Here is a 15163-nt window from a genome sequence, read left to right as displayed (position 1 = left end):
ACATTAGAAAAAATATTTTCGGCAGCAATATTAGCTGGAGCAATAGGTGTACAATTATTTTCTAGCGTGTTTTGGTTACCCATATTAACGGTCATTTTCGAACTACCAACACTAGGCGGTATAATGTTCGAACTACCTGTAACCTGTGCATAAGTTAAACGGGTATGCAAAGGAGTAGGTAAACTATGCGTCACTGGTACGCTTGGAAAATTTTGTTTTGAAGTTGGTTTTAATTGAGAAATTGAATTTTGTTTACCTTGCCTTGCCTTAACAATTGCTAAACGGACTGGGCATTGATAAAAATTTGACATATGGTTGCCGTTACAATTCGCGCAGCGAAAATTTTTACTCTCTTTCACAGGACATGTGTCCTTTTTGTGAGGAGAGTCTCCACAATTAAGACATTTTTGGTCCATGTTACAGAATTTGGAACCATGGCCATAACGTTGGCAAGTACGGCATTGGGTGATATGCTTTTCACCTCCGCCATACTTCCTATAAATTTCCCACTTTACACGCACATTATACAATGCATGTGCTTTTTCAAAAAATTTTAAGTTGTTAACCTCATTGCGGTTAAAATGAATTAAATAATTAACAAGGGAAATTCCAGTTCTCTGACTGTTTTCGCCTCGTGATTTTTGTTTCATTAGAATTACTTGGGTAGGGGCTATGCCAAGTAATTCTGTTAAAGTAAGTTTGATCTCGTCAACGGTTTGATCGTTGGTGAGACCTTTCAAGACAACCTTGAACGGCTTGGCGTTCTTGGTGTCATATGTAAAAAATTTGTACATCTTGTCAGTTAAATACTGAACAAGACGATCACGACCCTTTACTGAGTCGGCTAATAAGCGGCATTCACCTCTACGGCCAATTTGATAGGTAACTTTAACGTCAGAAACAAACGTTGAAAGTTCCTTTTTGAATATATTAAATTCAGAAGAAATAGTTACCACAATAGGTGGAACTTTTTCCTTTTTTAAAGATTTTATATTTTGTATAGTTTCATTATTGGTAACTTCCATTTCACCAGCTTCTTGCTCAGGCAAAATATCAAAAGGATTGTCACTACAGACACTCGATGTGTCAGAAAGAGATGCCTCTCTTTTCCTCCCCGCAGCGATGCGAGGTTTCTTTTTCCGTCCAGCCATTTCAGGTGATACGAAAAAAGTTAAAACAAATGTTAAATTTAAAAGTAGGTAGTCTTGAGAAAGACTGATGGGAAATAACTTTCAGGTAGTCTTTAAAAGACACACTGACAAAACACAAACTTTGAAGCTATAGGCAGTCAAAGACCAGTCCACAAGCAACCGAAAAAACGTCTGATCTGTAGGACAGTTCAAGACGCACTGTGACGATATGCAAACTGATACCTACTCAGCGGGAAGGTTTGTACGTTGATTTGACGTGGTAGTCAATTAGTTTTCCGGCCCATTATTGTTAACATAATGGAGATTAGACTAATTGGTCAAATGGCTTTTGGAAATGTTTTGTCGCACTTACCATCCTTTGGTATGAAAATCATTCTCGTTTTTCTCCAGTTAGTAGGTATGTAACGAAGTGCTAGACTGGCCCTAAATATCTCGGTTATGAATGGAATTATTACCCTTCCACACCGTTGAGGCATTATTGGCAATAATCCAACCAGTGCCGGGGACTTGTAGAGCTCAAATAAATTAATATCCCATTCCACTTTCGATTCAGTGAAGATATCGCAGGCTACGTAATGCGCATTTATTCTAGCGATAGTCGAACCAGCACATGGCGCATTTGAGTCTTGCGTTTCTTCTTCTAGAATGAATCGAGAATCAGCAGTAAAACTACTACTTGCTTTCAATTTGTTCACACATTAATCTTCATCCCCTCCTGCGTGATTTTCTAATTTCTTTATTGTATTGCATAAGGGACTCTCTTCAAGCATCCAAATTTGAGGTTAACTTGGCTCTGTTGAGCAACCTTCTGGTTAACTTCCTAGGTTTTTCAAGATTTTTGTTCCACCAAGGCGCGGCTTTCTTAGATACACGCGTCTTGGTTAAAAAGCTGTGAATGTACCCCGCCAGTGATCTGATACGCAGCTGATATATCAGCAAGAATAATTCTCTCGCACCGCTGTTACCCCGCTAGCAGCACGGACCACCATACGATCGAGCGAGTGGAAGTCAACTACAAGTGGCATCTACAAGGTCGCGTGTAGGACACGGCCACTGTGTCACAACACGAAGCTGGATCGTCATTGTTTGTTCTGCGGAAACGCTCGATTAATCCTACTATCAGCCGTGAGGTCGTGACTTAGACGTTCGGTGAAGTATTCACTTTAGAATTTTTATCATTATTATTAATATTATTATTATTATTATTGTTATTATTATAATAATTATTATTATTATTATTATTATTATTACTATTGTTATTAGTATTAGTATTACTGCCTTTTTTTTATTTTGATCCATTGTAGGTTGAAAAATTGTTTTTAAAATTTAATAGCAACTATTTAATAGCAACAAGCGTTCCCTCAAGGAACGATCAAAGCGCTCTTTTGCATGCTTAAGAGGGCTGAGCCACTCTCGACAGGAAACATCTTTTCCTTTCTGCCAACCGATGAGGGTACATCTGACGATCCTGTCGAAGGGTGTTCTTATGCCATGCCAGAAGGATCTAGGAAGAGGAGATTGATCAACTCTCCTAATCTTTCTCGCAAAGGTCGCAAGATAACCCCTAGCGGAATGACCAATAAGCTAACACAGAAAGCAAGCGGTGAAGAAAAACCAAAGCAAGTACCTCCCGGATTTAATTTTAAATCAAACCAGGAGTACCAACCGCTTCCTGGGGCACCAAAAACCCCTCGTGCACCCATTTCTCGATCAGAAGATAAAAAAGAAACAGGGTTCGTAAAATTTTCTGATATTGTGGACTAGATATTTAAAACATTCAACATACCAGATCCCCTACAAAATATTCTTCTTGCCCTTCTTCCTACAGTGAAAACCTTTTTGAAGCAACTAGCAGCAACTTGGCCCCTCATTTCAGCTATCATATCTTTCGATGACTAATACGGCGAAAGAGGTTAGGAATTTTATCACTGTATTACAGTGGAATTGCAGAAGTATCGTCCCCAAATTCGATCTATTTTCTCATTTGATAAATACATACAATTGTGACGCATTTGCGCTCTGTAAAACCTTTCTCAATTCAAACGATCAATTCAATTTCCACGATTTTAACATTATTCGTCGAGATCGAGACTCACACGGTGGAGGGGTACTTTCAGGGATCAAAAAGTGCTATTCCTTCTTCAGTATCGACCTCCCCTCGATCTCGAATATTGAAGTCGTTGCCATTCAAACGAATATGAATGGAAAAGACCTATGCCTCGTTTCGTTATATATCCCTCCATCCGCGCGGATTGGACAGAGGCATCTCACTAGTATAGCAAAGTTGCGCCTTTTCTGATATTGGGAGATTTTAATTCTCACTGTTCGCTATGGGGGTCGCTGTACGACGACAACCGATCTTCTTTAATCTGTAACTTAATCGACGACTTCAAAATGACACTTTTGAATACTGGGGAAGCGACACGTGTACCTAATTCTCCAGCACGTGAAAGCGTGCTTGACCTATCCGTTTGCTCGACATCACTAGCGTTAGATTGCCGGTGGAAAGTAATCAACGATCCCCACGGTAGTGATCACCTACCAATCGTTATCTCAATTGCTAATGGGTCAACTCCAACGGATCCAATCAATATTGCGTATGACCTCACACGTAACATTGATTGGAAGTCTTATGAGACCATAATATCGCAAAGAATCGAGTCCCACGTGGAACTTCCTCCGGAGGAAGAATACGCGTTTCTTTCTCGCTTGATCATCGACGCCGCGACTCAAGCTCAGACGAAACCGATACCCGGGGTAACGATTAGACGGCGCCCTCCCTCCAAGTGGTGGGACAAAGAGTGCTCAGACCTGTACGCGCGAAGGTCCTCGGTGTATTTGGCCTTCCTAGAACAAGGCAATATCGATTTGCTCCGAAAGTACGATGTACTGGATAGACAGATGAAGAGCTTGATAAAAGCAAAAAAAACGCGGATACTGGCGGCGGTTTGTAAACGCGTTGTCGAGGGAAACAGCGATGAGCACTCTTTGGGATACCGCCAGACGCATGCGGAATCGTAACGTTTCGAATGAGTCCGAGGAGTATTCAGATCGCTGAAAACTCGATTTTGCCAAAAAGGTCTGTCCGGACTCTGTCCCCGATCAGAAGAGCAAATGGCTTCTGCATTCTTGGACATTAAGGGGGCTTTTGAATCTGTCTCTGTTGAGATTTTAACCGAGAAACTTCATTCGCAGGGACTTTCACCAAATTTGAATAATTTTTTGTCCAATTTGTTGTCAGAAAAGCATATGTATTTCTCACATGGTGATTCGACAACTTCCCGAATTAGTTACATGGGTCTTCCCCAGGGCTCATGTTTAAGCCCTCTCTTATATAATTTTTACGTCAGTGACATCGATAAATGTCTTGCAAATTCATGCACGCTACGGCAACTTGCAGACGATAGCGTTGTATCCATTACTGGAAGCGAGGCTAACGATCTGCAAGGACCATTGCAAGATACCTTAGACAATTTGTCTGAATGGGCTCTTAAGCTGGGTATCGAATTCTCTCCGGAGAAAACTGAGCTGGTCGTTTTTTCTAGGAAGCATAACCCAGCTCAGCTGCAGCTCCTACTAACGGGTAAAACAATCACTCAGGTTTTAGTCGCTAAATATCTCGGGGTCTGGTTCGACTCTAAATGCACCTGGGCTTGCCATATTAGGTATCTGACACGAAAATGCCAACAGAGGACTAATTTTCTTCGTACGATTACCGGAACCTGGTGGGGAGCCCACCCAGGAGACCTTCTAAGGCTTTACCAAACAACGATATTGTCTGTAATTGAGTACGGGTGTTTCTGCTTCCGCTCAATATCGTTGTTTGCGTATTGCCTTAGGTTGCATGCAGTCGACCCATACGATGAGTCTTGAAGTGCTAGCGGGTATTCTTCCGTTGAAACATCGTTTTTGGAATCTCTCTTACCGGTTGCTAATTCGATGCACAGTTATGAACCCATAAGTAATTGAAAATTTCGAGAGGTTGGTCGACCTTCAATCTCAATCCAGATTTATGACTTCATATTTTGACTATATGGCTCAAGATATTAATCCTTCTTCATACGATTCCTCCAATGTCGCACTTTTAGATACTTCTAATAATGCTGTATTCTTCGACACCACCATGAAGGAAGATATTATTGGTATCCCGGATCAATTGCGACCGCAAGAGATCCCTAAGATTTTTTCCAATAAGTTCAAACTCGTTAGTTGTGATAAAATGTTTTACACTGACGGATCTAATCTAGATGAGTCCACTGGCTTCGGTGTTTTCCACGAAAATTTTACCGCCTCCTACAAACTCGATGCTCCTGCTTCCGTGTACGTCGCAGAACTTGCTGCCATTCAGTACTCTCTTGGGATCATCGAAACCCTGCCCATAGACCACTACTTCATCTTCACAGACAGTCTCAGTGCCATTGAGACTCTGCGATCGATGAAGGCTGTGAAGCACACCCCGTATTTCCTGGGAAATATACGGCGGTTTTTAAGTGCTTTAACAGATAAAAATTACCGGGTTACCTTAGCTTGGTCCCTTCTCATTGTTCCATTCCGGGCTATGAAAAGGCTGACGCTTTAGCTAAGGTGGGTGCTATTGATGGCGATATTTATGTAAGACCAATTGCTTATGATGAATTTTATAGCATTTTGCGTTATCGACGAAAGCATGGTTCAAGGGGTTGGATGTAGGTCGGGACTTCATTCGCGTAATGTCCAGACTTATGTCCAATCACTATACGTTAAACACGCATCTCTTTCGTATAGGGCTTGTAGACAGTAATCACTGCGTTTGTGGCGATGGCTACTATGACATCGAGCATGTTGTTTGGTCGTGTAAGTACCGAATACTGAGGTGTTAGGTCTGAGCTTATAGATTCCCTTCGGGCCCGAGGAAAACAACCGAACGTACCTGTTAGAGACATTCTGGGAAGCGGTGATCTCCAGTACATGACACAGCTGACTGAAGCAAACTGAAAGAGAATGATACACCCGGCTGGAGACACTAAAACGAAGACTCGGCATCTCTATGTTTACGCAGACACCTCAGACCAAAACTGCTCAAATCCCAGGCAATGAAGAAGCTGATTTATTAGCAAAAAGGGGTGCCATAGATGGAGATATATTTGATAGACCGATCACCTATACCGAGTATTTTCATCTGCCCCGACAACTGGCTCTGGAAAACTGGCAGGAAAAGTGGAATAAAGACGACCTTGGGCGATGGATGCACTCGATCTCGCCCAAAGTGTCTACAAAAGCTTGGTTCAAAGGGTTAGATTTAACTCGTGATTTCATTCGAGTTATTTCGCGCCTAATGTCCAATCACTATGTTGCAAACGCACACCTCTATCGAATAAACTTAGTCGATAGTAATCTGTGCGAATGTGGAGGGTACGAAGATATTGACCACATAGTCTTCGTATGCCCTAAGTACCACAGAGCAAGGGCCAAGCTTATAGATTCTCTCCGGAAACAGGAAGTGACGTTTACAATGCAAGTACGGGATGTGCTTGCTAGCCGCAACCCCGCGCTTGTAATACCCATTTACGACTTTTTAAGAGATATCAAGTATCGAATTTGATTATCTCTATGCTTTCTCTCCTAATTTCTCCCAACACAACAATCTTAAAAAGTTTCACACTAATTCCGTTTTTTTTTTTCTTCTTTCTTTCGTTCATCTTTTTTATAGAAACATGAATCATCGCTTCTTTTTGAGAGACATGATCCACCGAACTTAGATTTTGATTTCAAAGAGATAAGAAACCATCACCCTCAACGAATAGTAGTAAGGATTAGTATTTAGTTATAAAGAGAAAAACTTTGATGTTAATGTTAGTCGTAAGCTTAAATGACATGTATTTTTAAATTGTATTTTTAAAAGAGAAAAGATGAGAGGGTTTTTATGCCTGTTTGAGGAGGAGCAGTCGGGATACAGGCTCTACTCAAGCTGGCTTTTCCCTACTCCAAAAGATATTCGGCCCCGTTATGCTTCGCGGTTGGGCCTAAATAAATATTAGAGTTAAAAAAAAAAAAAAAAAAAAAAAAAAAACTGCTCAAATAGAACATCACTGGTTAGCCACGTAGTGTGCTATAAACTCCTTTACATCCCTAGGAGGGGCTTCTTCTAGTTTCCCTTAGAAGTAGGCGGAGGACACCATTATTTCCGCTTGGTAGTTCTACTTGTACAGCAACTACATCCCGCCTGATGAATTCTGTAAGTGGCGTAAAGTTGGTATCAATACTTATCAAAATCGCTGCTCTTGGTGCAAGCGCAGAATCATCATAAGGGAGCTTACCCGTATTTGTTGAAAGTCCTAAAACTTTGACGACACTCTCGCTGTCACTGGACTTGTTTGTTGCTAAATCTCGCGTACAATGTACTGTAACAATGAGAGATTCACTCCTCTCTCATTTTGTTTCGTTAATTACGACGTCATTATAAATATTTTCCATGCTTTCCTCCTCTTAATCGAGAGATTGTAATACTGGCTTGCTTACTATGCATTGAGTGTTATGAAAAATGGAAAATATAACATAGTTATTGATCAAAGAGAAAGTAAACAAAGAGAGTCTCTCAATGTTAGATAGGTCCTTTTGAAAAATTACGCGAGAAATCAAGCATTTATGCTGTCGGAAAGCCAATAAAATTAACAAAACGGTTTGAGTTTTTTTTTTCTTCCCTTTCCAATATTCAAGATTTCTGAAAGGGGGGGGGGGGGGGGGGGGGGGGTGACATAAAATGAAAATAAAATTTGTAACGGCCTGAATGAGTTAAGTAGAATTAGTTCACTGACAAATCTCACTCTTCTACTTCCTATATCTCTCTTGTGAAGTACAAGGGTGTAAACTGATACCTATTGCTAATATCTCAAAAGATTTAACGCAAAACAGGCAAAATTTAGGACCGAAAAGGTTTCAAAATCACGTGTTTACTCATATGAGCATAGGTTTTGTTTTGTCTGTTTTATATTTGACCTTTAGATTTTCTGCGCCATCTCTAGACATCTTAATGAAATTTACCCAATTTTAGTATGTTGCCTAATGAACTTCCAGGAGCTCTTTTTGCCAGAGAAAAAAAAAACCACGAACATTTTTAAAAATAAGCCCCAACTTGCTTCTCAAAAAAACACTGATACCCTCCAGCAAATTCCAATGCTCAGGAGAAATTCTCACGCAGAAATAAAAGAATGTTATGCCTTGAGTTATTTCTTATTTCCCGTCGACGTCCTTTCTCGTAGTCTGCTGGTAACTGGTAACCTATAAAACTTTGAAAGTTTGTCCGTTCGTTTAAAGGTCGCCAGATCCACAAGCACCGCCGCGTCGCCCAAAATGAACAGAAACGCTTCCCAGTTAACACACCAAACCTTCTTTAAAATATTCCCTTTGAACTTTTCGAACAAAATTTTCTTTCAAGATAAGAATTGTGGACCAACTAGTTGACCTAATGGGACGGGGAGGTTTATCAATTTTCAATACCTTTAACAGATAATGCCCCTTATCCTGGTTTTCATTTGAATCACATTTGGACGAGCATTCTGTATCGCACAAACGCTTACATAAATCGTTTGTCGATAAGCGGAACCGAAATATGCATTCATATGTTTAAACCAGTGGATATTTACAATTGGAATTTAGGATCAATCAGAAGCAGTATGCTATTTCGGAACTCGACTACAATGTTTATCCAGTAAACATCTTACTACACTACTTTGGTTTCCTCGGTTTTCGGCGGGCTTTTTTGCCAGGGAAATCGTCATCCTCATCATCACTACCCGTCCGTCCCGCCTTCGTCTGCTGCTGGTCCCATTCGGCCTTCAGCTCCTGCAGCATCGCTGGCGTCAGCAGCCCCTGGGCTAGTAAACGTTCCGTCAATTTTCCGCCTCGGGGTGCACTTTCCCGATAGTATTTGCTCTTCTTTTGTCGCATTACAAATGAATCCTCGTCCGGGGTGTTGGTCGATACTGCTGTTTCCGAGTTTTTCAGCAACTTTGTGATTTGGAAGACGCCCTGCTGAATGATGTCGTCTAACTCCTTCTGGATATCGCGAACTAGCTTTTCGTCTGGGAACAAATCCGGAAAACGATAACTGAGCCAGAGGTAGAGATCAAGAACATCGAAAACAGCTTCCAGATGCACTAGATCGATGATGGTTCGCGGAAGTTGGAACGGCCAGCCGCACTGATTGCATAACCAGTCGAACGTCACCGGTTCATTTTTGCTATAGCGTCGGGCATACTTAAGAAACATGGAGCAAACAAACGGCATTTGGCGGTTAATGGGAGCACAACAAAATACGTACCGCGCCCGCAGTGGAAGAGGCACGTGCTGGATGGTTTCCGCAAGAAACCGAAAATCTTCCGTATTACACATGAAGTAGAGTGAATCATCCACCGTACTAAGCGAGACGAAAATTTCCATCAAATTGCTTAACGTAGCATTCGGAAGGTGGTAAGCATACAGTTCGATCATGTCTGCTGTTGGATGTAATCCAGCTTGCGTGAGTGGATCCGGGGTTTGCGACAAAATGTTTTTCAAGGTGGGTAAATCTTCCGGCTTATATGTCGTTACATACCCTTCATCCCACTTCATACCATAGCGTCCAGCCCGGCCAGCGATTTGCAACGCTTGCGAAACGGAAATTGTATCCATTTCCTTTTCACCTTTTTGGTTTACCGTCGGTTTAATAATTGAGTAGAAAACCATTCTCCTAATACTAAGATTAAGTCCCATACCGATCGCATCTGTCGCAACCAAAACTTTACAGCTATTTTCAGGGTCATTAAATTTAGCCGCCTGAGCAAGCTTCGTGCCAGGTGGCAATCCACCGTAAATAACCGCCACTTCTTTTCCCCTCGCTTCGATCTCACGTGAGACACTGTAGATGTCGTTTTTACTGAAGCAGACAATGCAATCTCCTGGCGCCACATTGTCCAGCGACATTAATGCGTGATTTTCGATATGCAAAGCTGTCAGCCTTTTATACTTTCGCACCTCTAGCGTCTCGTGCGTTGTATCGCAAATCTTCTGCAGCAGTTCCAGTGTCCCAGGCTCACCACACACGTGTATTTCTTCGGCCATCAATCCAAGTAAAGCTCGGGTCCAAGCCCAGCCACGACCGATATCTTTAAGTAGTTGGATTTCGTCTATAACAGCGACCTCATCTAAAAAAATAAAACCTAGCATGTAGCACTATTAGAATTGATGTCTCTAGCTATACTTACACGGAGTATTGATAGAAGTCATTTCAACAGTGCACGCCACGTGCTTCGATGGATTTCCACTTGGATCAGCAAGTTTTCGTTCCTCACCGGTGATCAGATCACAGGGTGTTCCCCTTTGGTTACTTTTGTTGTAAACTTCACTAGCTAAGAGCTTCAGCGGGCCACAGTAAACGCCCGATTTGGCTGTCAAAAACCGTTCCATGGCATGATAGGTTTTTCCAGAGTTGGTTGGGCCAGAATGGAAAATAATTTTTCTATTGATCCCTCTTGCATTAGGGTACCAGTTAGCTGGCTGTCGCAAATCAGAAATCTTTTTCAGATCGTCCATACACTCCAGGTGTGGAAAGATATGCTTAACATGCCGTAAAAAATACGGAAATATATCGTCAACATGACCGGCACCTTGCAGGATATCACTCAGTACGACATGTAAATCGGCCGGTAAAGCGTCCGTTTCCAGGCAATACCGCCGAAAGCTGGTGAATGCCTGCTGTTGCAAATTGGAATCTATGCCATTCTCCAAACAAAGAAATTTGATTTCTTTTCGACTACTGAACTGAAGAATAACTTTCAACATTTCGGCCTTATCGAGAGACCCTCCGGTCAGTTCTGCACCGACATTGATATCATCTGGATTGGGTCGTATCGGTACCGGAGTGAACAACCGACCTCCATCGTCTTTCTTACCGCGTAAGGCAACCAAAAACGGTGCGCAAGTTCTACCTTGGAGAATATTTCGTTGATTTAGCACTATCGCCGCTAGCCGGCCAGAGAACCGTTGGCTCAATTTGATCATTGTGATGGGCAGTCCGATTGGCACGTCACTTGTTTCAGCAGCTTGAGCTGTTGTGTAACAATAATCGAAAACACTTACTTTGCTTGAAACTTCATGGATAAACCGGTAAAACAATAAGGCCAATCTATGTGATTCTGTAGGATTTTGTAAACATGATTTGTGTAATCGCAATCACATCGCACACGCGTGCTGAAGTGCGAGAGAAGCGTCAGCTGGCGCAGAGTTGCCAATAAAATTTTCGATTTAACTGGAAAAAGGCTGAGGAAAAAACTGGATTCCAAGTAAATTTAAAAAAAGCAAACAAAAGATTGTGAGAGTGCTTTTCTGTTATGGGAACTGAGTCCAGAACAGTTTTTATACAGCAACTAAAGAGATAACTCTTCGCAAAAAATTACTCATTTTAATCAGAACTGTTTTGTTTCGGAATTATATTTCGTTAAAATTATGGACTGAAAAATTTCCTCTAACAGCAGCAAAATTTAAAATTACGCAATCAATCTATCTCAAAATTAAGAAAATAGAGCACCATTTTCTTCCTTTACATCAGTGAAGTTCAAATTTCAATTATTTCTGACTTCGCTATCTCTTGGTATTTGATTCTTCTCACAATATATTAACTGCTACGCAACAGAAAATAAATAAATTTTTTTATGGTCTGGTAGAATCTATTTGTTTGGTTTTATCTCAACCATGTCATGCAATCTTTAATTTGACCGTGTTTCGGGCGAGAGTTGTCAAAATAATTTATCAATTAAAAATTAAAAATTTATTTATCAATTTATTTCCGAAAATCAAGCGGAGCTTCAGTGAATGAAAAAACTGCATAAAACTGGCAAATATCTGAAAAAACTGGAAGATTTTGGGAATAAACTGTTTGACTGGATCACTTGAAAAAAACTGGAGGAATCCAGTTTAAACTGGAACATTGGCAACCCTGAGCTGGCGCATACGCAGGGTCAGGGGCAGAGTTTTACCCCAAAATACACATTGCGTTACCTGAGTTACATACATTACATTACAGCAGAAGCGCGGTATGCACCTGTAAAAAAAAAATTCCTATCTTGTTAAAAAATTATCACGTCTATTTCAAAAATTTTCATTCGGGTTGATTTTCATCTCACATGGAAAAAAAAACGAAAAATAAGTACAAACTACGCCTGATAAGATCCAGCCAAAGATGAAACGACCAAACTGTCACATTTTTATTTAAAGTTTAAAAGTTTCATCAACTTACGACAATGAAGTTGATTTTGACAGTTTGTCTGCGTGGAGTGGAGTGAACGTAGGGAATACTAGCCAAACAATGCACAAGGATATTTTTTTCTCTTGTAATTAATACGGAAATTGAATCACAAAACATGGTGATTTTTCTTCATTGATTAATAGTGGAGATCTTTAATCTCCCATCTAGAATGAAGAGACAACAAGTAAACGAAATCGAAAAAAAAATCGAGAGAAATGAAAGAGTCCTTTTGACATGTTTCTAGAGAATCAACAATTTTCATTTTCGAATGCATTCAGAATCTTCCCGCAAGATCTGTCACTTCAATGTCGAATATGACTTTGACATCAATTTGACGGGTTGCGGTCTGATAACTGCAAAGTTGTTGCAGTTATCGGTCTGCGCAGTTAAAAAGCGTTGCAGTTAAAAGTCTTGCAGTTATCGAACGGCGACTGTACACTCTTTGACCAAGCGTCGAATATTTGTCACTTTTTGACGGATAAAAATTTGATCAAAGATAATTGTAAGTCACTCTTTAATTTTAACATGTGGCAAACACGAGCAAACAACAACCATGATGTCAAATAAATTTGACCATTATGTCAGAAGGTCAAATATTTGACCATTGGTCAAAGAGTGTAATACAGGCTTCACCCTTTTCAAACGAACGAGTTACATTACACGTTATGGACGTTACTGTTTAGCATTGAACCGATTGTGTCGGTGTGCGTTGACATCTTTTCGAGTCCGTTTTCTCTCTTTCTTACAAGCACGAAATTCCATAAAGAATTGATTTATGTGAAATCGCTCACCAAGAAACGTATCAAAATGAAATATTTCAAGATTTCAGTGGCGAATTCACACAAGTGCAATGATTTACTTTGATTTCAATTCGTCGAACCGGTTTTAAAACGGTTCTGTTTAATATTTTTGTTCCGAGCTAAATTTATTTATAAAAGTTTTAGATGTGTTTATAAGGGTGAAAATCGTTCAACAAAACTATTTTCTAGAGAGAAAAAGAGACACCTGTGATATAACTGACTGCTGAAATGAACAAATTCTTAAACCAATGTAAAGGACTCCTTAATTCCAAGGTAATAGCGCTTGTGTACGTACTTAAATTTACAGACACTTCTTTCGGCTTTTAAGATTATCCCGAGAATTGTTGTAATCGGAAACGAAAGCTGCGATCTAGATTCGGCCGTTTGCAGCATTTCACTTGCCTTCCACCTGTCGAAATGTCCCAGTTTCGTCGAAACAGTTACCGACTGGGAGCGCATTGTGCCGGTCTTGAACTTAACTCGAGCCGAATTGCCCCTCAAAACGGAAGTTATCTATTATCTGCAAGCACAACAAATTGATCTCGACAGTCTGATTTGTAAGGATGAGGCTAATTTTGCCGATGCTGCCTGGGAACATACTAAATTCGTTCTGGTAGATCATCATATGTCACCACATCAGGCAAACGTGGTTGGAGTGGTGGACCATAGACCAGTAGATCCACACTCAAACCTCACCGATAAGGTATTCCAGTATATCGAACCGGTCGGTTCCTGTGCTACGCTTGTTGCGAAATTAATTGATCAATCAAACATGTTTGCCAAACACCAAGAAGAATACATGTTGCTGTTTAAACTACTTTACGGTATGTGGATGTTATGTTACATTTTTGTAAGTTAAAAAACTACTAACCGTAGGAGCCATAATCTTGGACACGGTGAATTTTTCGGAGCAAGCAAACAAAGCTCGCGAACTGGACCACTACATGGCGCAGCTGATTGAGCAAAAACTTGGAATAAGCGAACCAGTTTCAAACCACAGAAAAACATTGTTTGAAACACTAGTCGATAAAAGAAGAGACGTTGGCAGTCTCGATTCCCTACAAATCCTGTCCAAAGATTTAAAAATCATTGCTCGAAACGGGCGTACTGTTGCCATACCTGGTTTTCCCATTCTAGTGCAGAGTTATGTGCAAAAGCCAAACGCTGAATCAAACCTGTTGACGTTTGCCCAGCAAACTCGGTCCGATGTGGTTGTTCTCATGGGTATGCACGTAACCACTGGGAGCGATCAGGTCCGGAGGGATTTGGGGGTCGTCAACATCGGTGATGCCGTTCTTTGGGAAAAGGTAAAGTCGAAAAACTTTCGAGTTTTGTAAGTGGTATTATACGAGGTTATTTTTACTTCTAGATTATCACAGCTTTGGTGAGCTCCACATTGCCGAACCTTAGCTTGAAAAGGCGTTCGGGTGACGAATTTTTAGGCGGACAGTTTTTCGATCAAGGCAACATAGCGGCTTCTAGGAAACAAATTTTACCAATTATAAGCAACGTTCTAGACAAATTATAGTACGTTTAGCAGTAAATCATGGTTGTAAAATTAAAAAGGTTTTTTTGTCAGCTTTTACTATTTTTTTTTGTGCCTGGGAAAGAGGCACTTTTGACACCAAGCTACTTCGAATATCCGAGCTGTTGGACAATTTTTGGGTTTGCAAAATGAAAAATATTAATGCGGGAAGGACCTAATAAAAGCGAAGAGCCAGAGTATGTCATGATTCAACTCGGAAAATGAATCAATTGTTTTAATTTTTTTATATGCCAGTTAAGTTTTGATCCGCGTCATCAAAGGAGAAGAAACCTGTGAAAACAGTTAGAAACTTTTTCCGCCATTGATTGCAAGAACAATGCCATTAGGTTACTTTGATACTAGAATTCAAGCGGTAGGCAACAAATTCAATCTACAGTAGCGTCACTGTCATGACCGTTTTCAAGTC

General features: G+C 40.6%; 2 protein-coding genes across 2 annotated transcripts; one reads left to right on the top strand and one right to left on the bottom strand.

Annotated features, from left to right (window-relative positions):
- Positions 1-8809: 8809 nt before the first annotated feature.
- On the bottom strand, positions 8810-11397 carry LOC129718212 (ATP-dependent RNA helicase SUV3 homolog, mitochondrial). The gene is made up of 2 exons (XM_055668728.1): positions 10373-11397; positions 8810-10312 (listed from the first exon to the last, which is right to left on the bottom strand). The coding sequence occupies exons 1-2, from the start codon at positions 11166-11168 to the stop codon at positions 8856-8858; spliced, it is 2253 nt and encodes a 750-aa protein (XP_055524703.1). The 5' UTR covers positions 11169-11397; the 3' UTR covers positions 8810-8855.
- Positions 11398-13290: 1893 nt separating this feature from the next.
- LOC129718210 (exopolyphosphatase PRUNE1-like) lies at positions 13291-14962 on the top strand. The gene is made up of 4 exons (XM_055668724.1): positions 13291-13484; positions 13540-14035; positions 14088-14518; positions 14581-14962. The coding sequence occupies exons 1-4, from the start codon at positions 13440-13442 to the stop codon at positions 14737-14739; spliced, it is 1131 nt and encodes a 376-aa protein (XP_055524699.1). The 5' UTR covers positions 13291-13439; the 3' UTR covers positions 14740-14962.
- The last annotated feature ends 201 nt before the right edge of the window (positions 14963-15163 follow it).

This window comes from Wyeomyia smithii, chromosome 1, assembly GCF_029784165.1.
Source record: "Wyeomyia smithii strain HCP4-BCI-WySm-NY-G18 chromosome 1, ASM2978416v1, whole genome shotgun sequence".
Classification (NCBI taxonomy): domain Eukaryota; kingdom Metazoa; phylum Arthropoda; class Insecta; order Diptera; family Culicidae; genus Wyeomyia; species Wyeomyia smithii.
Note: the sequence above shows the minus strand (reverse complement) of the source record. Positions and strands in the feature narration are given on the sequence as shown.